This window comes from Mauremys mutica, chromosome 8 (genome assembly GCF_020497125.1).
Source record: "Mauremys mutica isolate MM-2020 ecotype Southern chromosome 8, ASM2049712v1, whole genome shotgun sequence".
Classification (NCBI taxonomy): domain Eukaryota; kingdom Metazoa; phylum Chordata; order Testudines; family Geoemydidae; genus Mauremys; species Mauremys mutica.
Genome location: NC_059079.1, coordinates 75,371,420 through 75,399,036, shown reverse-complemented (window position 1 = coordinate 75,399,036; position 27,617 = coordinate 75,371,420). Strand labels below are relative to the sequence as shown.

The 27,617-nt window shown below is 49.0% G+C and overlaps 1 protein-coding gene across 2 annotated transcripts in view; it reads left to right on the top strand.

Moving 5' to 3' along the window:
- The window catches only part of PSD2 (pleckstrin and Sec7 domain containing 2), a 102,257-nt gene extending 76,936 nt beyond the window's left edge, over positions 1-25,321 (top strand). Inside the window, exons 9-14 of one of the 2 annotated variants that reach the window (XM_045028025.1) lie at positions 2,433-2,623; positions 4,075-4,145; positions 15,556-15,713; positions 17,837-17,981; positions 20,928-21,071; positions 23,612-25,321. In XM_045028025.1, coding sequence (XP_044883960.1) covers positions 2,433-2,623; positions 4,075-4,145; positions 15,556-15,713; positions 17,837-17,981; positions 20,928-21,071; positions 23,612-23,818 — 916 coding nt within the window. In that variant the 3' untranslated portion in view covers positions 23,819-25,321. The remainder of the gene's footprint in view (positions 1-2,432; positions 2,624-4,074; positions 4,146-15,555; positions 15,714-17,836; positions 17,982-20,927; positions 21,072-23,611) is intronic. The other variant, XM_045028024.1, reaches the window with a different exon arrangement.
- The last annotated feature ends 2,296 nt before the right edge of the window (positions 25,322-27,617 follow it).

The following is a 27,617-nucleotide window of genomic DNA, read 5'->3' as shown; positions in this document are numbered from 1 at the left end:
ATTTCCATAAACTCTTTTCCTTCCTCTCTCTGTATCAGCCTGAGACCCTGGAGGAAGGGGAGGCAGATGCTGCCTGACTGCAGGGCTCCTTGCTTTATTGCAGACAAGCTGGTTGCAACATGAGAAACCTCTAGCTTCCTTAGCACTAACACAAGTCCTGCCTGGAGCAGAGATCGCCAGGTACCATCACACAGCCACAGTGCTGAGCACAGACACTCGCATGGGCGACATAGACCCCCTGCACCAGGATACCTGCTGCGTCCTCAGAGATACCGACGAGTCAGATACCATACCAGATCACTCCCCACCACTCCGGGCACCTGACCTCCTCTGCCCAGGCCCTTAGCTAGCCCCCTCTCCAAGAGTATTAGTGCAATACACACCATCACATCCAAGTAGATCCACCCAGCCCCTGGAAGGGGAGACGTGAGGTCCATGTGAGAAATGTAGTGGGCACAAATGCCATGCCCCCACCCTGACCCCAGTGCCCCCACGACACCCCTTTTTGCAATGACAATGAGGCATTGGCCATTCGCTAGAGGAGCCCAGACTTCTGGCCCTTAGCAGGCCAGCCAGTGGAGGAGGCAGATACTTCACTCAATGATCACCTGTTCTGTTCATGCCCTCTGAAACACCTGGCACTGGCCACTGTTGGAAGATAGGACACTGGGCTAGATAGACCTTTGCTCTGACCCAGTGTGGTCATTCTTAGGTTCTGATGTTCTTATACATTGATGCCCTGGTGACATCCCTGCTAGCTGATGTCTCTTTTTGCCCATTTTTGCATAGCTTACATCTGAACTCTGATATGGCCCCAAGCTAATTTGTAGTGGTCCCAGTGGTGCCATTTAGGCACTGGGTGTTCTGGGGTGGTCCCAGAGCCTGGGCTCCAGCCCAAGCCCAAACTGCTACACCACAATTTTATAGCTCCATAGCACAAGCCCCGAGTCAGCTGACCCAGTCCAGCTGTAGGTCTTTAATTGCAGCGTAGACCCTGCAATCACTTCTCTGGTTAGTCAAGATTTTTCCCATGCCTCCCTGCATGGAGAGCTTTTCCCAGTCCCTGCTTCCATCAAGGTCTGTCCCAGGGCCTACTGCCTGGAGAGCTTTCCTTCCTCTGAGTGTCCTGTTCGACTCCCGCAGCCCTTTCCCCTGCTGAGCTCCATCACCACGTGAGCTTGGCTTTCATTCCTCTTGCTCCAGTCGCCTTCTGCTCACCGGTGGGCCCCATTCCATAATCAGGTGGGCCTAGCCCCATGTTCTCCAGCCCACTCTACACCAGCCTGGACCTCTGTCTAGTCTAGTACCCAGATGCTTCCACAGAAGGTGTAAGAACCCCACAGTAGCTGATTTGGGGTAATTTGCCTCCCATATTAGATCTCACCCAGGTCTCTAATAGCGGGCCTAAGCCCTGAAGTATAAGGCTGAATCTCCCTTCCACATATGCTTTGTTAGCATTAACCATGTCTCTGGGGATGTTTGATACCCACATGAATGGCCAGTCTCCTGTTTGACTAAGCCCTGGTCTACACTAAGGTCGGGGGTCGAACTAGGGTACGCGAATTCAGCTACGTGAATAACGTAGCTGAATTCGAACTACCCTAGTTCGACTTACTTACCCGTCCAGACGCCGCGGAAGCGAACTCCGCGGCTCCAAGGTCGACTCCGGCAACTCCTCCTGCCGCGGTGGAGTACCGGAGTTCGAACTAGCGCTTCCGGGGTTCGAACTATCGCGTCTAGATCAGACGCGATAGTTCGAACTCCGAGCAGTCGAACTCGCCGCGTCGACCCAGCAGGTAAGTGTAAACGTGGCCTAAGGGTATGTCTACACTAACCACCGGATCGGCGGGTAGTGATCGATCTATCAGGGATCAATGTATCGCGTCTCATCTAGATGCGATACATTGATCCCCGAACGCACTCTCCGTCGACTCCGGAACTCCGCCAGGCGAGAGGCGGAAGCAGAGTCGACGGGGGAGCAGAGGCTGTCAATTCCGCGCTGCGAGGACGTGAAATAAGTCAATCTAAGACAATCTAAGATACATCAACTTCAGCTACGCTATTCTAGTAGCTGAATTTGCGTATCTTAGATCGATCCCCCATCCCCCCCCAGTGTAGACCAGGCCTAAGTAATTTCACAAAGCTGCAATGAGAACAATCACGGGCTGTCAAATGATTCTCGCTGTTATGCCCTGTTCAATTCCGTTCAAGTCAACAGGGCTGCAGCAGTGCTCACGAGAGGAGAATTGGACCCCACATATTACAATAAGTGGCACACCATGATTTTCAATATATAACAACCTGGTTCACTATTCTACCGCTACTGTAATGAGTGACTTGCTTGAACCAAGGCCTGGTCCCTCCAGTGGGTAAAACATAGTGTCAAAGACTAATGTTCTTTGTTCAAGGTTTTCTCTGGGTTTCTTTCCAAGTGATGAGGATGAGCTGAGAAAATCGCTGTCGGAACTCGTGGACGACAAACTAGGAGCCAGTGCAAAGAAAGTGACGCGGATCGTAGACGGCAGCAATCCTTTCCTGGACATTCCCCAGGCCCTGAATGCAATTACCTATAAGCACGGCGTCCTCACCCGGAAAACCCATGCTGATACAGATGGGAAGAGAAGTATGTGTTAGAAAAGAAGCGCAGCACGTAGCATGACATGCCAGTAAGGGACACCTAGAGCAGAGAGGACAGTACCAGGACATGCAGTAAGAGTTGGGTCTAGCATCAGGACCAGAGCAGGGTGAATGCCACAAACAAGTATGCGGAGAGATAAACCTAATTGGTTTGCATGGCTGGTAGCCGGGACCCCATATACTGACTTCTGGGTGTCCCAGGGCAGAGGGCCAAGTCAAGGCCAATGCACCACTTCAGTCCTATTTTGAGGATTTCAATGGCGCACAGGGCTGTGCTGTGGTATATTTCCCCTGGTGCAAGGGGGTGAGCTCTGCCATCCAGCCCAGAACTTTCCCCACCTCATTTCAGTGCTTTTCACTCCCCTTTTCTGATTTTGCGTTTTCTTTGGCGTGGTAAAATGGCAAACAAAGGGAGATGTGATGGTTGTCCCTACACGGGCCAGGGGCTCTCCCCTGGCAGCCCCACATTCAGGGAAGGCCACAGTTACAGCCTCTGCACTCTCCTGTCTCCCTGGGATACTAACCAGCCTGGTGATGGGGCACGCAGACCTGGATGGTCACAGAATGGTGCAAATGCTCTGCGTGCTCAGGGGTATAGCAATGAACACATGTCCCCACATCCTGGGGCTCGCAGTGGGGCTGTGTATCTCCATCCCACCCCACACTTGGCCCCATGATTAGAGCCCCAACCACTCCTCTAAAAGATCACTGCCACCAGCTGCTCCCAGGCATCAGGAACGGCCCAGCTTTGCAGCTGGCCTGATCCTTATGCTGGGCTTAACCCAAACTCTGGATCCCAGCACCCTGAGCTATAGGGAAGGTCCAGACCCAGATCCACTCTCTAGCATGAGCCCAGCCGAAACCCCAGACCCCACAAGCCCCTGAACCTGGAGAGAGTCTGGATGCAGGGTCTCAGCTGTGTGGTGTTGGCCCATCTGCATTCTGCCATCGCACTGTACATGCTTGAGCTCCATTAGCAACTAGATGCGAAGTAACACTGCAGTGAAATGGGAGTGCAGGAGAGATACGGGGAAATGTGTTTGGAATCTGTTGGTTAATTACTGGCAATTAGTAAAACCACTGAGGATTATTTCTGTTAATGGAGATGGATGGCCCAGTCGCTGAGACCCATTAAAACCCCAGGAATACCTAAGGTTATGGCCCAAGGTCTCCCCTCTCTGAGCAGCCCTGTACTAATCACCAGGGCACATTTGTCATCCTCACCCATCATCGCAGAGCCCCCCTCCCTTCTTAGCCTGCCCAGGCTGGACGGGCCCCTCTGTAGTGCCAGGCATTGCCATGGAGCTACTCCGTCCAGGCCCCGCACTCCGACCCTATGGAACATGTGGTGTGGCAGCTTCCCTTTGGTGTTACCAGTGAGGAAGAGGAAGCTGTAGTTAACAGGCACATGTAACAAGCTGCTTTTCTTCATTTTAGCCCCGAGAGGAAGAAGAGGATGGAAGAAATTTTATGCTGTGCTTAAAGGGACCATTCTTTATTTGCAGAAGGTAAAAATGGCCAACTCTGTCCCATGCTGATATTTATTCTTTCAAGCTGTGTGAAATTCTTTCATGCTGTTTCTAGACTCCTAGAAAATGATGCAAATATTGGAGAAGGAGGCAGTGATTCTGAGCCCGGGCTCACGATGCAGGTGCCAACTTCCAGAGTGTTTTGTGCATAGGAGCAGGAGGCGCCCGTAAGGAGAGCTGGAGGGAATTAACTGTATGTAATCAAATGACTCAGGGTGGAGGACTTGATCGTCTTCCATATCCTCAGGGGAATGCTGGAGTGAAGGCTTCCCAGCCTTAGAAGATGTCAATACAAGGAGCAATGTTCTGAGGTTAAAGAAGGAGAAATGAGGCTAGGCCTTGAGGGGATGGTCCTCACAAGGGAGGTGGATGAAGTTCTTTCACTGCGGATATTCCCAGCTGGGTCAGAAAGGATATTAGTGGGGCCTGATGCAGCGGATAGCCCTTCATAGCAAGGTCGGTGGAGGGTCAGGGTGGACTTTTCCTGCCCTATCCTTATCTATAGTCGGTCCCTGATTCAGTGAGGTATTCACACGGGCCTAACTGCACATGCAAATAGTCCTGTTGACCTCATTGGGAAACTCACGTGCTTAAAGTGAGGCACAGGCTTCAGTGCTTCACTGAGTTGGGTCCTTAGTAGGGATCATTGCTGGAGCGTCTCTGTCTCCTTCCTGGCAGACTATACACGTGTATGTATTTCCTAAGGGGGCCAGCACACAACTCTGCTCACTGTGTCTCCCCATGGATGAGGTAAAGCACCAAGCCCAGCTCAAGAGAACAGCTGCAGAATCCCACTCCTGGTGCCCTTTGGTATTGTGACTGGTGGCATCCTCCTGTCTGCCTCTAGGGTACTTCCTGTTGGTAGGCGACCACGTGTGTCGCATTAACATCTCCAACACAACAGAAGTAAACAAATAGTGAATTATATAAGAGAGGCACGAGGGCCCCTCGGGACAGTACCAAGTTGTGACTCAGCCCCATGCTCACACCCTGACGATCTCTGTGTGGTGCTGGTGGTGATCCTGGAGTGTGTGTGCCGGGGCTCTCAGAGATCTGGCAGGGGCTGATGGTAATTGATTGGTGCCTGTTGCTCTCAGCCATTTTGGATTTTTACATCCATGCTGCCATCAGCTTAGCAGAGTCCAGCTAGGGCAGTGCTTGGGGACGGAGATTGTGGCCTCTGCAGGAAGAGGTGATGTTAGCTACTTCCTTCTGAGGGTACGTCCATACTACCCGCCCCAGTCGGCGGGTAGCGATCGACTTCTCGGAGTTCGATATATCACGTCTCATCTAGATGCAATATATCGAACTCCGAACGCGCTCCCGTCGACTCCGGAACTCCACCACTGCGAACGGCGGTGACGGAGTCGACGGGGGAGCCGCGGACTTCGATCCCACGGCGACTGGACGGGTAAGTAGTTCGAACTAAGGTAGTTCGAGTTCAGCTACGCTATTCACGTAGCTGAACTTGCGTACCTTAGTTCGACCCCCCTCCCAGTGTAGACCAGGCCTGAGTGAGTACTCAGCCAGTCCCCCACGTGGGATTAAGGGAAAGGTCACCATGCTGGGGAAGATGCTCTCTTTTGGTAAGGATGGAAATGCTGAGGTCAGGGCCACTTGTAGTCATCCATGATCCCATGGCAGTTCATAGGCGATATTAACCCCAAAGTCCTGGGCAGACACCAAAAGGGATAAATGGAATCTGCCTATATACGATTCTCTGCTGCAGTTTCGGTTTGCTATGGCATTCTTATTCACATTCAGTCTAAATGGTTGCAGATTGTTGCTGTGTGCTGTTAAGTAGCTGCCACATTTCACCCCAGAAGTAGCTGCATTTCACAGAGTGCGAAGTGATCTCCATGGATAGTTTATAAATCAGTTATATTTGTAAAGAGCGTTTGGTGGTTTTTTGAGATGCAACATATTATTAAGAGCAGCAGCCCCACAGTTACCTGACCTTGCACCACCGTGCTGCTGTACTTGAACAATCTATGCTTATTAATACCATGAAGGTATTGCCTAGTGGTTAAAGCAACGGAACTGGGAGTCAGGAGATTCCCAGTTCTTCTACAGATGCCCAGTATGACCTTGAGGCAAGTCACTGAACTGTCACATTGGGTATTTCTAGAAGATTTGGGATCTCTTGATGCCCAGTTCTGTGCTTTACCCACTAGGCAATGTTGCCAAGGTATTAATAAGTATACATTGCAGCAAGATGGCTGTAGATAACAATGGGGTAGGATCTGTTTAGCTACAAAGCCCTGAGAAATGGCAGTGAAGAGGATGTTACCAGCCTCCAGACCATGATGACAGATTCTGCCCTCAGCAACACCAGACTAGCTGTCAGCAGAGGCAGTGGGGAGCTGTGTATGCACAGTCAGGGATACAATTGGACCTTTAGGGCCGCATCTAGCCAAGCTACACTCAGTGCAGGACCAAGCAATGGAGATGGCAACAGGTTTAGAGCATTCTCCACTCTCCCCTGATCTGGGGACATAAGTTAGAACAGCCTCAGGGTAGCTCTAACTTCAGGGGCGGCTCTAGGAATCCCGCCACCCCAAGCAGGGCGGCACGCCGCGGGGTGCGCTCTGGCGGTCGCCGGTCCCGCGGCTCCGGGGGACCTCTTGCAGACATGACTGCGGAGGTTCCGCTGGTCCCGCGGCTCCGGTGGAGCATCTGCAGGCATGTCTGCGGGAGGTCCACCCGAGCCGCGGGACCAGTGAACCCTCCGCAGTCATGCCTGAGGGAGGTCCACTGGTCCCGCGGCTCCGCTGGACCTCCCGCAGGCATGACTGCGGAAGGTCCGCCGGAGCCGCCTGCCGCCCTGCCGGCAAAATGCCGCCCCAAGCGCGCGCTTGGCGCGCTGGGGTCTGGAGCCGGCCCTGTCTAACTTACACCAGCTGCAATGGAAACCAAAGGGCCTTTCCACTGGTCCTGGATCACTGGAGTGTCAGGTGCTCCTGCCATGCCCTTTCATACCACCAGCACTGGAGGGGAGCCAAAAAGAGGTGGGACAAAGCCAATGTAGCTGACTCTACATCATCGGGGAATTTCCTTATACAGTGACAAGCCCCAGCTGCTCTCTCCACTCTTGCAGCACAAAGGGGCTGGGCCAGGGAGCAGGGATCTGGTCCTGCGTATGAGGTACTAAGAACAGAGAGTCCCATTGGACCCTGGTGTGCAGTTAGTACGGTAATGAGAGAGAGAGAGAGAGAGAGAGAGAGAGAGACCCTCCCTTGTTTTCAGAGTTGCTGTCACCATGTTGGTCACAGTTAGGAGAAAGCCAAGGTTGGGGAGGTAATCTCTTTTATTGGGCCAGCTTCTGTGGATAGAAGAGACATGCTTTCAAATTACCCCAGACCTGAAGAACTATGTGTCGCTCAAAAGCTTGCCTCTTTCACCACCACCAGAACTTGGTCCAATCGAAGAGATTACATCCCTCGCCTTGTCATAGATAGATAGATAGATAGATAAATAGATAGAAGCAATACACCTAATGGTGCAGTGATGGCACATGTTGTTGACTCCCTCTTGTTAACTGCTGGATTGGCACGTCTGAGCATAGTTTGGAGAAGCAATTTCTGGATCCCTTAGTGGGTCTTGAGGAACAAGCAGAGAGTTCCTGAGCTCTAATCCCTGCCGTGCTGCTGACTCACTGTATGGCCTTTGGCAAGTAATTTCACCACTGTAAAATGAGGATAATAAGCCATAATTACCTCACTCACAGTGGTGTTGAGAGGATTAATGGCTGTGTGTGAAGAGCTAAGTGTTATTATGTAGGACTGCTTTGAAGAGCTGCTTGTTTGGGGATCGTCCAGAGGGCCTGATCCTGCAGCCCTTCCTCCTGAGAGTGGATCTGGTGATCTGGCCTAGGCAGGAGACGGGGCACTCCCTCGGTAACTGACCGATGCCTGTACAAGTGGGCAGTCAGGTTACAGAGGCGCTCCCTCACGCTAATACAGTACTGAGCATGTTTAAAAGGGCAAGTTTTCAAACTCCTTGTAAAAGGGTGAGAGCAGGCTGGAGGGTAAGTAAAACTCCTCTAAGCCCCGGAATCAGCAAGCTGGGCATTACTTCAGGAAACCTAGCCCAGGAGGCACGAATCCTGTTCCCAGTGTGGGAGAGCCAGGGCAGAGAGGAGCTGCTGGGTATGTCTACACAGCAAAAACAGATCCACGGCAGTGAGTCTCAGCTCCTTGGACAACTGTCTCGGGCTTGTGTGGAGAAATGAGAGAGTCCAGGCTCTGAGACCCGGGCAAGCGAGGAGGGTCCCACAGGCTCAGCCCAAGCCCAAATGTTTATAGTGCTATTTTTAGCCCCGCAGTGTGACCCCAAAGATGACCTGGACTCTGAGACTCACTGCTGCGGGAGGGGGGTTGCTGTGTAGACGTACTCTCAGAGCCTTAGCCAGTGGGAAGCCTATCCACACCCCATAAGCAGATTGGATCATGAGAAGCCCTTGTCCCTTTTCTCTCTGAGCTACATCTCCATAGTAACACCACCTGATTCTGGCCTCACACTGGAGTTATTCCTGACTTTCATCACTGTGTGAGAGAGCAAAATCAGGCTCAACAGGTCTGATTCTCTACTCCTATCCAGCTCCTCAGAGGGAGCAAAGGGGCCAAAAAGCTGGCAGGATCTTCCAAATGAGGGATTCCCATGTGGGCATCCCAGCAGATGTGGAGTTGCTGTAGGGAGTGTACCAGGACAAAGGGGAATGGCTGGCTGATTCCCTGATGGTCCCAGGCTCCCAGCACCATCCTCAGCTATGCCCAGCAGAAACTGGCACAGCGGAGAATGTGAGCCAATGAGTTGTTGTAGCTGTGTTGTTCCCAGGATATTAGAGGAACAGAGTGAGATAATAGCTTTTATTGGATCAACTTCTGTTGGTGAGAGAGAGACAAGTTTTTGAGCTTACGCAGACCTGAAGAAGAATTCTGGGTAAGCCTGAATCTTTCACCAAGAGAATTTGGTCCAATTACAGGTATTACCTCACCCACCTTGTCTTTTTAAAGCATTTTAATAGATTCTGAATAGAATAGGGATAGGGAAAGTGCATGAGATAAACTACGAGATACCCTGAAGTTCATTCCCACAAAAGAAAGGCCCGTAAAATATTTAGGATAAAATGAAATAAACTCCTCATCATTGAAGCGTTTGGGGACATTTCAAACTTGAAAGTGACCCCATTCTAACAGAAAAGGTTGCTGAAGTTCAGAGATATTCTCACCAACACTTGGCCAGTTTTTCATTGAGGAAAAACCAGTTTCCAAATAAAAACTAAATCATTTCGGAAGTGAAAAATACTGGCATTTCAGCTTGTTTGCAGTGTAAGATTTGCTGTATGGCTGGAAATTGTAACTAAAGCACAACTGCAAAAAGGGAGGTATGAAATTGTAAGAAAAAGGTGCTACCACAGCTACAACAACAACGCTGATGATGATGCACCAACCGACACGAATGTTTGCGTGAAATGCCTACAAATGCTGCAAGGAATAGTTTGATCTGAATATCAATCAGTTTTCACTGAAATTTAAATAAAAACAGTGATTGAAAACATTTTGATTGCTACTAAGTTTTTGTACTTACAGGCCTTGGTTCAGCAAAGCAATTAAGCACGTGCTTAACCTTAAATCCAAGTTCAAAATGTGATTAAGGGCCTGACTTCATTGATGTCAATGAGAGTCTTTCCATTGATTTCAGTGGGCTTTGGATCAGGGCTTAAGTGCTTTGTTGAACTGGGATGGGATTGCATTTGTGTTTAAGGTCAAACAGAAGTGTAAGGGTTTGGTGAATCAGAATTATTGTGTGATCCAACTCTAGACAGTGTCTGTGTGAACATGGCATCTTACAAACCTTGTCCAATTTATGCTGAGTCAGAATTGCTCTCCATAAATAAACCTGTATTGCACATTACTCCTCTTTGTTATATAGAGCCAGCAGAGCTATGGGAGACAGAGCTGCATTCTAGTCTCCCTTAGCCAGTCCTACAAAGACATATGACTATGTGTATATTTAGGGTTACATGGAGACCCTATGACTTCAGTGGGACTCCATTATTATCAATGTTTATGATTGTTGTGATAGTATCTATAGACTCCAGGCAGGGATCAGGGCCTTGTTGTGCTAGCTGCTTTACACATGTGTAACAAAGAATGGTCCCAGAGAGCTAACACATGCAAGTAACTTGGGAGGATCTGGCCCTAACTTTCAAATGCAGAACCTACCATCAATGATGATGCACAAGCCAGAAATGACCTAACTTGACACTCAGACCCCAGGGCCAGCAGTCGGAAAAACTATCTTTTGACTAGTGAAGTAAGCACCTCTGATGCTGAAATCAGTGAGGGACAATAAATGTGGAAGCCAATGACATTCGTGCTACGGTCCCTTTTCAGAACAGAGTCGCACTTTCGTTTTAAGATTATCCCTTTGACGCTCCGTCCCCTCCTTCCCCCGCCCACACACACACACTATATTTCATTGTCACTTGTCTCTGCCGGGACTGGAAGCAGAGGTGTCAGTATACTACCAAAGAAGTTATTCTTGCCATATTTCCAGCCCTACTGCAAATCTCACTAGAGATCCTGCTCTTGTGAGATCCCCAGCCCAGTTTTACAGACCCAAAAGGTTTGAACACTTGGGTAGCTCCTGGGACCTTTTGAAGTTCATGGAAATGTATATATAATACATTGGCCTCGTGTGTGGTCATGTCTCACTCTGGTTGTCTGCCTGGCAGACTGAGCAGTTGGGTCCACTTTGCATTGTGAGAGGTGGAATCTTCCCGGCAGCCTTGCTCTTCAGAGACAATGGAGGCCCAAACGACAACTCCACTCAAGCAATGCACTAGAGAAATGCAGTTTAATTTTTGTAACTGATTTCTGTTCTATGCAGGTTCTTACACCATGCTTATCTGCAGAGTACCTGAAAGTTGTAGTATCTAATTTGAAAGGAAGCATTTCTGGTTAAATTAATTTAAAAATATTCCAATTCAGGTCAAACTGACCCTAAACAAAATATTTCATTTAGATTTTTCTGACACAAAATTGAATTTTTTCAGCAAAATTTCCCATGGAATTCAGCAAAATTTTCCACAAAAAACTTTCAATTTTGGAGACACCGCATTTTCCATTGGAAAATCATAGTGACAGAAAGTTCCTGATCATCTGTACCCCTTCCTATAACAAAATACAATGTAAACTTCTGAGCAGACCTGTGCTTTTTTAGCTTATACCATAGACACTGGCCTTTTTGGTGCTGTGGGTCCTGGATTCAATTCCTGTTGTCAACCATAGCTTTGTATGTATGTGTCCATAGTTTGTTACATGAGATTTCAGCATCCCCAGGGTGGAAAAACTGCCATCATTTTAGACCAGCCCCATGATGTGCTGTGATGTTAGAATTCCTTAGGAAAATCAAAATGCCACAAACTAAGTCACCACTGTAGGGAAAAGCCCCTCAGAACTGCATCCCATTCAGCAGTATGCAGCCAGGTGCCCCCCGCCTTCCGCCCCAAGGTGATGCAATACTGAGATTTTCTTTGCGGTTCATCTTTAAGGAGTCAGCCACCTCAAGGTAGGAATTCGCTGCCAGACTTTTCTTGGCATGGTTCCTTTTAGCATCTTATCACACGAGGCCTGGTGGTGCTGTATGTGCTCATACACGTAGCAGCATTTCAAACCAGATATTTTTGCGCTGACTGCTTCAGAAAAGCAGCTTTCAGGCACTTTTACAGTCAGAAACACAGCTCTGTATTAATGGACCCTGCTTACTCAACATCTGGCATCTGCTCACTGTCTGGCTCTGCTGCTACTTCCCAGGCACAAAGATGCTGGTACTTCTGTTAGCCCTGCAAAGCCAGTGCAGGTATAGGAGAGCAGCTGGGTTCTGAACACAGAACGGCAATGATGTCAGTGGCAGAGAGAACACAAAATGATTTCAGCATCCCGTGTTAAATAGGTAGCACTGGGAGTAGGGAAAAATATATTTTGGCCTCTAACGTGATGTGTTGTGAGAGTCACCTTGAGATACTAGAGATGGGGCCTCTGGATCCCTTGCCAGGACCATATAGATTATATCTCACCTAATCAATTCCCTGCTATCACAGGGAGTCTCGCACATTGGTGCACCTTGGTCCCTCCTGTTCTCTGCCTGTGGTGCACAATAGTTTAGTCTCCTGAGGGCGGTGATACTGTGCCCTCAATCTGATTGTTAGCTTGGTCTGGGGGTGGTGTTGAGCCCTGTGACCTACAGGAGGTCAGACTAGCTGATCTGGGGGTCCCTTCTGGAACCCACCAGTGGAGCCTTGGTGGCCCCTTTTCCAGCTGAGGCCCTGAGCCTGGCCATGCATACATCTGCCCCCAACTCTCAGCACAGGAGCAGTGCCCCTGACATCAGGGGCACTTAATGGTAAGCACGTGTGGAAAGCGTTTTCAGGCTCAGTGCCCAAAGCCCAGTTTTTAATAATGCCTTTACTGAGCTATGTCCATTTACAGCAACTGTGTGATGGAAAAACCAGCAGGTGCTAGTGCTTTTACTCAAAGGCGTTGTTATGGGAGGAGGAGAGAGGCTATGCAGGCACCTAAAGTAGAGGGCATATGGCCCACCAAGCCAGCTGTATGCACACTATCCTACCTTCACACCATCCCCTCCTTCGGTAACTAACCTAAGTGCTTCACTAGACTTCCTGAGTGCATAGGCCTGGCTCCTCAAAGGCACGTAGCTCTTGCTGAAATCAATGGGAGTGCTTCTTGTGCGGCATCTCCATTACTAGCAGGTCACAACCATGGCAGCCCATTCTGTGCAATCCTCTGCTCATTTCCTTGTGGATGAATGGTCCTTTTGATCCGCTCAGGATACCACATTGTCCATCCAAGATCTTCTTTTTCTGCCCCCTGTTCTTCTGCCACCAGTACCCCTTCATCACACACTGCCCACTGAACCCCTTAAAGTGCACCCCGCGCACTGAACTTTTCTTTTCACAAGATCTCTGACAAGCATTTGCTGAGTTCCAGTCATCTCCAACACTTTTCCCTTGGTGACACGGTCTATCCACAGTCTATAACACCACAACTGGATGGATGTAGTTTCATTATTATCAATTGGTTGAATGTCCATGTTTCACAGCCGTAGTTTAACACGGACCAAAAATGAGTTTTTAAGTGTCGGAAATTACCCGTCAGCTTTATGTCCCTACGCAGCAGATGTTTATTCTTCAGAAATCAATGGAAGACAGGCATCTAAATGCTTTTGAGGATCTGGGCCTTTGTTCCTTTACGTTGCCTTTTGCCTGTCTGTGTTTCCTGTTCACTCCTAGGGTAAGTCTACACTGTAATTAAAAACCCACAGCTGGCCCATGCCAGCTGACTCAGGCTTGGGCTGTGGGACTGTTTAATTGCAGTTTAGATGTGGGTTCAGGCTGGAGCCTGGGCTCTAGGACCCTGCAAGATGGGAGTATCCCAAAGTTGGGGCTGCAGCCCGAGCCTGAACATCTACACTGCAATTAAACAGCCCCTTAGCCCGAGGCAGTGAGCCCAAGTCAGCTGGCACAGGCCAGCTGCGGGTGTCTAACTGCAGTGTAGACATCCCCTTAGCTTCCCTGTAACCACACCCGGTGTGTGATTCCATGAGCACTCACAAGCTAAGTGGATTTGATCTGTACTTAGAAGACCTGTAAAGAGCACATCAGACTGTAGGTCAGTGGGCCCCAAACTATGGGGCGTGCCCCCCAGGGGGGATGAAGGAACGTTCCGGGGAGGGGCACATGGCAGAGCCCAGGCCAGCCCTAGGGGGTAAGGAGGGAGCGCCCCACCCCCCACCCCCCACTCTGCCACTCAGCCCTGCTCCAGCCCCAGCTGCAGCTCCACTCCGCCCTCAGCCCACCTCTGGCCCCAGCCACAGCGCCGCTCCACCACCATCCCATCTCTGGCCTCAACCGCAGCGCCGCTGCACCCCCTGCTCCACCTCCAGTCCAGCTCTGCTCTCCTTCCCTCTCCACCCCGAGGCCAGCTCCACCTCTAGCCCCAGGTCCTCCCCATCCCCAGTTCCTCCCCAGCTCCACCTTCTGATCCAGCTGTGCAGTAATGGGGGCGCATGGACAGATTCCATTGCTGGTAAGGGGGAGGGGTGACAGGAAAGTTTGGGCACCACTGCTGTGGGTGCTGCTGACTCATTAGGTGGCTCCTTTCTTTCTTATTCAGTGTCCCAGCAAAGTGCTGGAGACTCGGTGCTGCTGGAGGTGTCATCTCTTGTTGAGTCATAAAACCGAGATCTCTTTTCTCTGTCATCCAAGATCTCCTGGCTGTTCTCATAAGAACAGTGGGGTTACCACACTCCGGCCGGGGTAACTGCATTCTTCCTCCTGAACACTCCCTGCAGTTTCAGTTGGATACCGTTTACTTCCTCACTTCCTGTCCTAAACAGCTGTGCAGTGTAGCCTTGCAGAGCTGTGGTCTAAAGGGGCTGCACTGTGAGTGGGACTTAATGCATCAAAGGGTGAAATTCATCCCTGTGCAGAGGGCAAGCAGCACCGCATAAGGTCCATATAAGCCTTATTTTGAGGATGGAAGGGGAATTTAAATGCACAGGGGTCAATCTCTCATCTTTGTAGGGCACTGTGTGATCTGAGGACAAAAGTGGCAACAGCAATGCGGATTTATTAATTATTTATTATGATTATTTTCATTAGTTTTGAAATCACCTGCATTTGGGAAAACTCTCTGAGCCCCACGTGAGTGCAATGACCTTCTTGCAATTTGCCAGGGCTCCTGTATAGGATTACACAGGAACATGCCAAGTAAAGTGGCAGGAACATCTCAGGGCTAATATTTAGAGAGACACAGGGGGTAGGGTAAGCAATTCAAACCTTACCTCCTGTCAGCTTTCTTGGGTTGTGTTTGAACTTAGTGCAGGGACTCTCAATGCACATCTGAATGGAGACATCCCTTTAGCTCCAAATGGTTATTACTGCGCTTCCTCCTATTGCGAGGGAAAGCGTAAGCCATTGGGCCAGATCGTCTCTGTTGATGTAAATCAGTGGAGCTCCAGAAGCCCCTGGGCTGAAGCCAATTTACAGCAGCTGAAAATCAGTTCCGTTCACTTTCAAGGGGCTTTACGCATGTGAATAAAGATTTCAGGACGTAACTCCGTATTGTCCATTCTCTGGTAGGCTGTGGATATGTGGCACCTGACATTTCCCTGGTGAATGTAATGATGGAAGAAGGTGCCAGAATGTCATTAATTATCACTCCAGCACTTACTGTAGAGGGGAGCCTTTTTCTGGTCTCGGTACTCTGTCATTATGGCACAGGATAGAGAAAAGGGCAGGTTTGTTAAGGAAACCCACAGATGCCAGCATTGTCATTATCCTATGAATGCTCCTTTGTGACAGGATGAATATAAACCTGACAAAGATCTCTCTGAAGTGGATCTGAAAAACGCCATCCGAGTTCACCATGCCTTAGCCACCAAAGCCTCTGACTACAGCAAAAAATCCAACGTGCTCAAGCTGAAGACAGCCGACTGGAGAGTTTTTCTCTTCCAAGCTCCGTGAGTACCATAGAGCAGCCCAGGTGACTCCCGTTTGGCTGATTTTATTCCTTATGTGAACAATACCAAGCTGGGGTTCAAGGCTGGTTTCTGGGCACCGGCAGTTTTTGGGGGTGTAATAAGGGATCAAATTGGATAGTCGTGTTTTAAATCACCTTCCACGGAGCAAATGATGGTGCAAAGTAGTGGACAATCCTTGATGTGTAGGAGTCAGGTCCTGAGCTCCTTACTCAGCTGTTCCTCAGCCCTGACTTAAGGACCATTCCACTGACTTCAGATGGAGTTTTGCCACCTAAGGACTGAGCAGAAGCAGAGTAAGGAGCTCAGGAAGGATCTAGACCTGCAGTTGTAGGACGTGAGTCCCCCACTCCAGTCATTGGGCTTGTCAGTTCCCAGATCTGGTAAGGCCTGTGCTGAGCCCCCAGTCACATGCAGGGCTATTGACTAGGCCCCAACTCCTTGTCAGTTCATTATTCTGGTATTGTTTCCATTTGTGTAGGGGGGCCATTTTCTCCTGCCTCCACACTTGCTGGTTCCTTTCAGGACTAAAAGGTGAAGTGCCACAATGCTGTATGCCTGATTCTGGGCTCACTTACCTGGTTCTACACTGGGATAACTCCACTGATTTCCATGGCATTATTCTGATTTACACTGCTTCAAGGGGGATCAGAATCAAGGCCTGGGAGAATCAGGCAGTTTACAGTGTATTTCCAGTCAGAACAGAAGCCAGAGGTTCCGACCCATTGCACAGACTCAGGAGCCTGGTTCCAATCTCTGTTAAACTAGTGCCAATCATGCATAACTCCCATTGCAGTTACAGCAGCATAAAACCAGTACCAGTGAGATCAGAATCAGGCCTTGGGGAACTGCAGCATCGGGATAAGGGTCTGGGATGTGGCGCACTTCTCTGCCCCTCTCGTGCTTCGCTCCCGGCTACCATGGACAGCACAGTCACCAGGATGCATGCCCACCTGGCAGGAGGCAGGGTCCACAGCAGAGCTCATTGTTAGGTTTGCACTTTTGGATGGCTTGGCAGGACATTCCATGCTTAAGGCCCAATTTAGGTACAAATGTGTCTTGCTTCTATGACCTCACTTGAAGAAAAATGGACTGTATTTCTCACTGGACTGGCCCAGCCGAGGGTGATCAGGTAAGCCAGAGCTCACACTCTCAGCTGTGCTTATTTGTTTCTAACTCTTCAGTAGATGCTCAAATCCTGTGGCGATTTGGACTCTCCTAGGCTCTATGTGACTAAAGCCTGCGGCAATTGCTAATAGGAAAATGGAGTCTGTCACCTCTAGGCCAGCTGTCCTGATCTAGCCCAGGTTGGTAGCGATCACCAGGGCTGAGACCAGCAGATCTTCTTGTCTGCTAGGTCTAAGTGAGTCCGTAGAGAACAGGATTCCACAGCATCAAAATCCCCACCACAAATCCACAATGATCCACGCCTTTGTTGGCTGTCTCATCAGAAAAGCCAGGAACTGAATGGACCATAGACTCAATTCCCCTCTCAGCCCAGGAGACAGGCTGTGCAGAACCAAGGCAGAGCCCATAGATGGGAAGCTGGCATTGCTGCATGGCCTGGGGATAAAACCAAATGGCGTAGGTCAATTTGTGTGCACAAAGTGGAGGCAGAGAGCTGGAGTCTTAGTGGCTTTCACTGGGACAATTTACAGGGGGAAAAGGAAATGTAACTGACAATCCTGTAGATAATAAGCAGGGGCGGCTCCAGGCACCAGCACGCCAAGCGCGTGCTTGGGGCAGCAAGCCACGGGGGGCGCTCTGCCGGTAGCCGCGAGGGCGGCAGGTAGGCTGCCTTCGGCGGCTTGCCTGCGGAGGGTCTGCTGGGCCCACGGCTTCAGTGGACCTCCCGCAGGCAAGCCACTGAAGGCATCCTGCCTGCCGTGCTTGGGGCGGCAAAATGCCTAGAGCCATCCCTGATAATAAGGAACCAGTTCCAATTCCCTGGTAACTTGCTCGGTTCCAATCCTGACAAATCCAAGGTGCGCAGAAAGCCAGGGCTTCAAAGCAAGGCTGCATGAGAACGGGCTGCCTTAGAACCAACCCTAATGCATGCAGGGCTGAGCGCAGTGACAGAAACAAACTCTCTCTCCCCATCACAGAAGCAAAGAAGAAATGCTCTCCTGGATACTGAGAATAAACCTAGTGGCTGCCATTTTCTCTGCCCCTGCCTTCCCGGCTGCCATATGCTCCATGAAGAAATTCTGCCGTCCCCTCTTGCCATCCTCAATGACTAAGCTGTGCCAGGTAATACATGTGCGAGGGGGGAGGGGCTGGAAAGCAGGTCAGTGCTGAGCATGAGATTTTGGGAGCTGCCGGGTATGCTTTTCAATGTGGCCAGGATAGATCTGCTGCTTGTTTCAGGTTCATTCCCAGCCTTCATGCGATTAACAGATAAACGCTATCCTGTGAGTCACACCCACCTATCTGCAAGGCTGAGATTGACGGCCAGTCACTCACCATGGCAAATCACAGGGTCTGATCCTGGCTCCTAATGTGTGTACCTGTATGCCACTGCTGGATCAACCTGCATACACTGAAAGGTGCCTGCCTAAGTCTATAGAGGCTGGAAGGGCAGTGGACATGGTTAGAGTGGGCACAGTCTCGTGAAAACCTGGGTATGCCTATGTGCTCAGCCAGTCATGCATTGCACACTTCATTCCACCCCAGAGCAGGAATAAGATACCCAGAGGGCATGTGTTCTGGTAGTAGAGTATCCTGTTGTTACTAAATGGTCACCCATTAACCCACTGGCGCACATGGCCACATTCATAGAATCATAGAATCATAGAATTCAAGATCAGAAGGGACCATTATGATCATCTAGTCTGACCTCCTGCAAGATGCAGGCCACATAAGCCGATCCACCCCCTCCTTAAGCAAGCGACCCCTGCCCCATGCTTCGGAGGAAGGCGAAAAACCTCCAGGGCCACTGCCAATCTACCCTGGAGGAAAATTCCTTCCCGACCCCAAATATGGCGGTCAGCTGAACCCCAAGCATGCGGGCAAGACTCTCCAGCGATACCCTCTGGAAAAAGGCTAACAATATCCTATCATTGACCCATTGTACTAATTACCAGTGTGGCACTTAATTGACCTATTGACATTCAAGGAGAACACTCAACCTGCCAGCTGGTTCTTCTGGCCCCCAAATCCTTCCTTCTTCTCAGAGAGTGTGTCTCCCATTGCTCGGTGCGTTTCCCAATTTCTCACCACTTCCAGGGGCAAAGGGCACAACCCTATTCCTATTGACCTCCATGGCAAAACTCCCGTGGATTTCAGTGGAGCCAGATAGGGCCCTCCATGCCTAGTAATTGGTTACGGTACTTTTTTTGTAAAGTGCAGCCAGGAATGGTTATCTGGTTACTTTTCAGGCAGCTTTCTTGGCTGTCCTGTGATTGGCAATCTGTGCAGCAAGCAGAAGTCATCTCTGCCTCTTGTGGGAATGGCATCTGGAAGAAAGACCCATTTAATCTTCAAGTCAGTAGCTTATAGAGCCAACGTCAGAATACATTATTATTACTAGCACTTAAAGGTGCCCTAGTTTAGTAGTTTAGGTGCCCTAGTTTACTAGTTTAGGAGAACTAGTTTAGTAATCAGATGCCATATTTTGTTCTCAGGTGGAGCCAGTCATCACTGATACAGCAGGGCTTTCCCATCTGTGATGTCTAGGATCCATTTCGGAGTCATTCTTGTTGCCCTTATTCAGGGCGCTCACCTGCAATAGAAGAGACCCAGCTTCAAGTCCCTCAGCTGTCTGATCTGGAGCAGGGACCTGAAGCACGTCCCAGCTGGCTCCCTTACCACTGGGCTACGGTGCTAGTCTCTGCTGTCCTAATGAATATTTATTAGCTATTCAAAGTGGAACAGGTCCCAGAGGAGAGACAGCAAGAGATGGGGCTGACTCTAGCCAGTGGCTAGAACATAGGAGATGCAGGTTCAGGTCCCTGCTTGGGATCAGACAGAATAGGCCCTTCAAAGTGGGTTGCCCAGCTCCCTGAGGAGTGTCAGAACCAGCTGACCATTCTGGGGCCTCTTTCATGTCTTTACATGAAAAATTCCAAAAGGCCTCAGTTTGGTTCTCGTGCAGAACAAAACCAAAATGCCAAAGTTCTCCATTCCTTTGTGAACCTGAACTGGTGTCCCAGCCAGCCCTAGCCGAGAGTGACACAGACCCTTTTAGCAGCCTGGTCCTGTCTGCAACCACCACTCCCCCTCCATTGCCATCATCCGCCTTTCTGCTCTGTGAAACCATCCCTGGGGTTCCTGGGCCTTTGCTCCTGGCACGGTGCCAATCAGAGTAACTAAACTCTCGCAGACTTTACCAGTGATCTTCCTCCCTGAACTGAATCCAGCACATTACTGCTGCCTGCATCCTGTTCAGCGCTGCAAGCGCTAGCCCACAAAGGAGCTGGGGCGGCTCCGAGCTCCCATCTCATCGGGGATTAGAGCCCCAGGGAGAAAGTGGAGCAGTTGATCTGGGTAAACTGGTGCAGTGGTCTGGCAATGCCAGGAGGCACCGCTGCTGGAAAATGCTCAGCTACTCCCGGGGCAGGTATCTGCTCTCTGAAATGGGCTTTTATAAGAGGCAGATATCATGTAGCTGGCACTGCTCCACAGAGAATACCAAGCACACTGTAGCATTGTACAGGGCTCTCCAGTGAGCAGCGAATACAACGCAAACACACCTCAGCAGCAAGGAGAGAGAGCAATAACCTGGCTCTCTACAGGAGTGAGCTCCGTGGAGGGGGATACCACCTTTAGCCAATGGGATACCATGTCACAAGGGCAGATATCCTGCAGGTCAGAGGGGGATGCCTAGTTCTGCTGACAGAGCAAGACACTGAGGCAGCTCCTTGATGGATGCTGGGAGCCTAAATCCCATTGAGGAGCTGGACCTCAGTTCAGGAAATGCAGTCAGTTAAATGACATGGCCCAGTTCATGTTTGCATTACAGAGGTACCGTAATGATTGATGGGTTTTGATCCTCCTCAGGGGCCCATATTTTGGCTGCTACTTCTCAGGTGAGTTTGGGAATTGAATGCATTCATTTGGCTCCAGCACAGAGCACAAGCCCAGCTCCAGCTGGATGTTGCACGTCCTTGAAAAGAAGAATCCCACGTTTGCAATCTGGCATTGCCCTTGTTTTTGCATATTAGTACATCTGAACAGTTGACTTGCTTCTCTCCACAGGAGGAACAGCTGAGGTCCCATGAAAATAAGATGAGGCAGATTGCAGACGAATTAACAGAGCATAAATTACATCCTGTAGAGAAAAGCCTCAAGTCAAAAGAGGCTGAAGAATATAGGCTGAAAGAGCATTACCTAATATTCGAGGTGAGGGAGCTTTCATCTTTCTTGTGATAAATGAGTCCTTGGACAAATCTGATGGGAGTTGATAAGCCTGGAATAGCTACTGTGCGTGCGTGTGTGTGTGTCTGTGTGCATGTGCATGTCTGTGTGGTATGGGTGTGCATGTGTGTCTGTGTGCATGTGTGTCTGTGTGTGGGAGTCTGTGGATGTGTGTGGGTGTGTGTCTGTGCATGAGTGCGTTTGTGTCTGTGTGTGTGTCTGTGCACACGTGTGTCTGTGTGCACGAGTGTCTCTGTGTGGGTCTGTGTGCGTGTGTGTCTATGCATGTGTGTGTGTCTGTGTGTGTGCGTGTCTGTGTGTGCGTGTGTGTGTATGTGTATGCAAGCACAGCGAGGCCTGTGGAGGTGGGCAGGGCAGTATGTACTGATGGCAATGTTCTTTTTTGTGCACTGAAATTTAAATAAAATGATTTTCTGTATTAATTTCCAAAACCGACAACAAAGAGAGAAATCAAATCCCAGCCTACTGTCCTGGCACCTGAACTGTCCCTCTGTCCTGCAGAAAGGAGATGGTCAGACTCTCTGTCTGGACCAGAGTGGCGGCTAAGGTTGGCTTTAAGAGACCTGTACACTCCCCCAGTCCTGGGTCTAACTGGTCTCACTTACAGTAACTGCCAGCAGTTCCAGAGAACCAGTCAACAGCTGGGTATCGGAAAACCATGGTCAGACCCCACTCCCCCAGCCAGACACCCTGCATCTGACAGGAGGAGTGGCATAAGAGCTGCTACAAGGATTCCAGGCTACCTACAAATTCTGCAACCTTGGAAGAGCCCACAGAGGGCCAGAGCTTCCAGCTTTGCTTGGTGTGACCCCAAGGTTACCCAGGAAACCAGTGTCAGAACCAGGACCAGAACCCAGATCCCTTAGCCCTGTGTACAATCTACTAGACCCACACTCACAAAGAGAATGTCGGTTGGCTGAATGGAAAAGGACACACTTCCTTGTCGGCAAAAAATGGCTTAAACCAGTGGCTCTCAGCCTCAAAAGCAGACTTAAAAATACAAAAGTGTCACAGCTCACTATTACTGAAACATTGCTGGCTTTCTCATTTTACCATGTAATTATAAAATAAATCAATTGAAATATAAATATTGTACTTACATTTCAGCGTATAGTATATAGAGCAGTATAAACAAGTCATTGTCTGCATCTGAAGAAGTGGGGGTTTTTACCCACGAAAGCTTACAAAATCTGTTAGTCTTTAAGGTGCCACCAGACTCCTCATTGTTTTTGTGGATACAGACTAGCACAGCTACCCCTCTGATAATTGTCTGTATGAAATTTTAGTTTGTACTGACTTCACTAGTGCTTTTTTATGTAGCTTGTTGTAAAATGAGACAAATACACCTCTACCTCGATATAACACAATCCGATATAACATGAATTCAGCTATAATGCGGTAAAGCAATGCTCTGGCGGGGGGCTGCGCACTCCGGTGGATCAAAGCAAGTTCGATATAACGCGGTAGGATTTTTTGGCTCCCGAGGACAGCATTATATCGAGGAGGTGTATCTAGATGAGTTGATGTACCCCCTAGAAGACCTATTCATATCCCATGGCTGTGAACCACTGACTTACACCTCTCACCTATGCTGATGCATTCTGAAATGCAGGGTTCTCTAAGAAAAAAGTACCTGGGCACAGGTCCAGTAGGAAAACCCTGATGGATGGAGCCACGTGGGGCAGTAGCTAAAGATGCCCAAAGGGGGCTTGGGGTAGAAAATACTGAGCACTTGAGAGTGACATTAGGGTGAAGAATGGCCCATCTTCAGCTGAACTTCACCCCTATGCAGAGAGCCAGTGCTATGTATCAGTTAACTCATCAAACAAGGGAATGACACCCTGGGAGCATGGTGCTCCACTCTGGGCAGCTCGCAGAGGTTATGAAGGTCAGCAAAGGCAGTGAAGATGGTCCAAGGTGCAGCAGGACTTACACGTTAGGAGGGACCGCAAAAACTGACCTAATCTAGCCTTGAAATTAAATATGAAGCGCAAAAGGAAAATGGAGCAGTCCCTTCTTTTTATACTAATATGAGAGTAAGCCACTATTTAAGGGTAATCATGAACCCGTTAATGGCACACGGCTAAATCTAAAATCATATAAGAACTAATAATTCCTCCTACAGATTGTAGTTACCGTGACAAGAAGTCAGAGAGTCAAACACTGTTATGGTTACTGGATAATTTTTCACCAGTATTGGTGTATTTACCAATGGGTAGGTGAAGGCTTATCGCACATTGGGCATAGAATAAACATATTGCTATTAGCAACGATCCCACTCTTTGCTTTGATTCCCGCTATGCTTATTTACCACAAGATTGAGTCAGTCCATGTCTGACTGAACCCTGCCTGAAAGCAGAAGGGTTCGCCCGGTGCATTGTTGTATACAGGTGATAGATGATTGCCCCAACTCGTTCTTGGATACCTTCAGCGTTCTCAGCACATCTTTGCCCCACTCCTTCCCTGTTACCCAGCTGTTTGTCCTGTTCTGTTTCCCTCTGCAGAAGAGCCGCTATGAGACGTACATTAACCTGCTGTGCGTGAAGATAAAAGTCGGGACGGATGATCTGGAGAAAATTGAAGCCAGCCTTTTCATGGTGGAAGCCGATGATATCTCCTTGCGGAAGACACATTCAAGCCCTTCCCTGAGCCAAGGACACTTGTCTGTACACAGCAAGGTGGAAAAGGACGTTATAGAGCAGAACACTTAACAGGTAACGCTAGTGCGGGCGAAACCAATCAGTGAGGCTTAGTACTTCATGACTAGATCGATGAGCACAATTATACCTAGGAAACCATATGAACAAAACCGGTAGACGTACAAGACGTGGATTCTGATCCAGCGAAAGAAATCAAAGAAGCTTTACACTTTCCTAATTTTTCCCCAGTGCCCTGACATTTCAGTGTCATTGACTCTCTACTTTCTCTTCACATCTGGACCCTCTTCAGTACTTCATTTACTACTGCTCCCTGTGTGCATACAATAAAGGGACACATTCTTTGTACAAGGGCTGGGCTGCTCATTCTCCAGCAGCTCTCCTCTGCGTCACTGGAGTTTTCAGACTCCTGCAGTTTCTGGCAATATGGAGACATGACCAGTTCTTGGAGTCTAGAATCTGTTCCTTTTTAACAACCAGCAGCAGGTCTGCAGCACCAGCAGCACTTACAACGAAACAGCAGGAAGCAACACAACATCGAGGAGCAAAATTCTCCATATTGCAATAATATAGGTTTGGCGGGATATTTACTGAGAATCAAAAAGTGTTATTACCATGTGCGTGCAAAAAGTGATCTGTGCATGGCAATAGTGGTATCCCGGGCACTATTGCTTGGTTTTTATACATATAAATATATATAAATAAATATATATAAGGAAACTTTTAAATGGTTTTGAAACTGGATGTCAAGGTCCAACACTGCGAAGGCAAGATGGCTGGGAAGCATCGTCAGGAAGGTGATTAGAAAATACAGGGGGCTTCAGAACGTAGCAGAATGTTTTTTAAAAGGCAGTCGCCTCTGTTTCTTTTTCGTTTTGCAATGAAGTTCCATATGGCTTTGCTGTGACACATTGCTCTACTGTTGCCGCTTATTAAACTAAATAGCTGAACCACTGCTTCTTTTGTATCCATAACTTCGGCCGCTTTGGATGGAGGCCCCATCTGAGCAGCAGTCCTGCAGATACAAGCTTCGCTACGTGACTGGGGCAGGTGGGAAACCCAACTCCTGTCCATCTGTATTGTACTTAACTCCATTTTGCTGAGCATACTATACGCTTTCAACGGGACATTGTGTTTCTGTTTCATTCTGTTGTCTGTAGTCCAATTATTTGCTGTTGTAATAGAAGTGATTCCACTGCATTTCAAAGGCCCATGGCACTTTATTTATTTATTTTCATTTCGTTTTCTAGGCATGTTCACAGTAACCAAGTTCTGGTTTTAAAGGATCTTGTAGCTGCTAATTACAGTAATTTACAGTTTATATTTTTGCAGCTTTTTTTTAAGGAAAAAAAGAGATTTGTTTGGACTCTGGTCAACTTTTGAGAGTTTATAGACTATTGGGTTTCCATAATGTTTCTTACCACTTTAAAAGCCTCTGCCCAATTTTACCTCTTCTTTTACCTCACCTCTTCTTTTGATCTCTTTGTTCCTTTGTACAGCTTGATAGTTTCTTTGAAAGGATGCACTAAGAATCATGTCAAATAAAGAAATAACAATAAAGCTGAATCTGTTGAGAAAGAGAATTGGTCTGAAGTAACGTTCTCACTGAGGCTCATACTGTGTAATGATTTCCAGTGTGTTCCCTGGTACCTTGAATTTAGACATAATTACATGGTCACACACAGATTTTCTGCCTAGGTGTTTCCTCCTGGGTGAACAATGGGATCTCTAGCCTATCTCCTGAACAAGATGTCTCAGCAGTGCTAGGCGTGTGGGGAGGAAGGGTGTCCATTTAATATGATCAAACTATGCTTTAGTCACTTAGCAAGTCCCAGTTTCCTCTGCATACATGTAGCTATGTCTAGGGGTCAGAGAGACATGAACAGCTGCATTTTCAGTGGATTCAGAACTGGCCGCATGTTTGATGGGAGCTCTGTGGCTCCAGCCCATGGCGCTCCCTGTGGGAATCAAGTGGCTGCATTATTATTATTTATTATTGGTGCCTAGAGACCCTAACCAAGATCAGGGCCATGAGTGGCCCGAGCTATTTAGCCAGCGAGGGTGGAAAACATTGGGGCAGGGAGGAGGAATAGCTCAGTGGTTTGAGCATTTGCCTGCTAAACCTAGGATTGTGAGTTCTAATCCTTAAGGAGGCCACTTAGGGATCAGGGGCAAAAATTGGTCCTGCTAGTAAAGGCAGGGGGCTGGGCTCAATGACCTTTCAAGGTCCCTTCCAGTTCTAGGAGATTGGCATATCTCCAATTATTATTATGTTTTCAGCTCCCCCCAAAAGCCAAACCAATCAGTGAAGCAAAACCAGAGTGGAGGGGAAAAACCCCCAAACCCTGGAAGAAGGCACCCAAGGTGCCTGCCCTGCTCACCCTGCCCTAGAACTGGCTGTTTTAGGGCTGCTATGTGCTAGCTACCATACAATCACATAGAGAGAGACAGCCCTTGCACTGAAGAGCCTGTGTCTAAAAAGACAGGACAGTTTTAGGACGTGTCATCATCCTCATTTTACGGATAGAGGCACAGAGAGATTGCCTGACCTGTTCAGTGTCACAGGAAATCTGTGGGGATCCAGGAACTGAAGCCAGATCTTCTGAGTCCCAGTGAAATGCTTCTCAAGAGTAGTAGCCTGGGCATCTCCCAGCAGGAGGCATGTGGCTGCATCCCATGAATGGCCTAGTAAGAGTCACACATGGTAACTAAATTGCATACATTTCCAGGGAGTCGTGTGCCATAGCTAAATTCCATGCATTGGCCAGTCAGAGGCTTGTGCAAAAGCCCTTACAACAGTGAAGATACAGGGGTGATGGGTCCATACAATCTGCTCAGCTGCCCTTACCTTTTTGTGTGGGAAGCAATGGGTGAAGTTTTGCTGATGAAACCAAAAGCCATGACAGAATAAAACAGCCCTGCAGGCTGCCTGCAGTGGCCTGGAATCTCACCGCTTTTAAAGTGCTCTCAGCACCGGGCAGGAGCCCAGAGGTGCTCTAGCTGGTGATGGGCAAACATACTCCACCTCATTTCAGCTCCATCCTTGTCCCAGTGACCTATAAGGAAGGAGCCGTCACAAGGCAAATGTTGCTGTCTAACTAGCTGAGGGCCCCCACATCTGGCTCAGGTGTCCGCTCATCCTACAAGACGTAGCAAAGTTTATAAGAACTGGGAAGGGAGCTCAGCTGGGTAGGAAGAAGCTGATGGCTTAATGCATCCTGAGCCTGGGAGTGATGACAGGTGTGAACAGGTTTCTCGGGGGGGGGGGGGGCGGATGATAATCACCCTGTCTTACCCTTCCATTGGAACAAAGTGTTTCTAGCCCCTATGCTTGTGGCGATAACCCTGAAAGCATGAACTAAGCAGAGACTAATGCAGCGCTGCCTGCCTGGCTGCAGACAGCCTGAAACAACAGCTCAGGAGTCCTCATCATGCGGGCTGTGGTTCCCAGTGGGGTGACAAGCAGGTGTCAGGGAGTCATGACTGCCCCACTGCAAGTATGTCTCCCTCTAGTGACTGGCCCCAGGGAGGAATAAAATCTGCTTGTTTCTGATAACTACCGGAGTTAATCCTTTAGTTGGAGCACTTGAGGCTGGTGCTGCAGGTCCTGGGTTCATGCCCCACTGGAGATTTTATATATACTCACACACGTATGCACACAGCCATGGTTTAGTTTCTAGCTCGCCTGGAGGTGGCCCTAGGTGATACTTGGAGATGTTACTGCCTGCCTCAGAATGTCCGTATCTCGTAAACGCTGTTGTTTCGGCATGACCCTTGTCATCCTCCCCTATTCCTGTATACTATCGCCTGGAGGCATTAACCCCTCCCCCCCACACACACACCCTGTATTTTG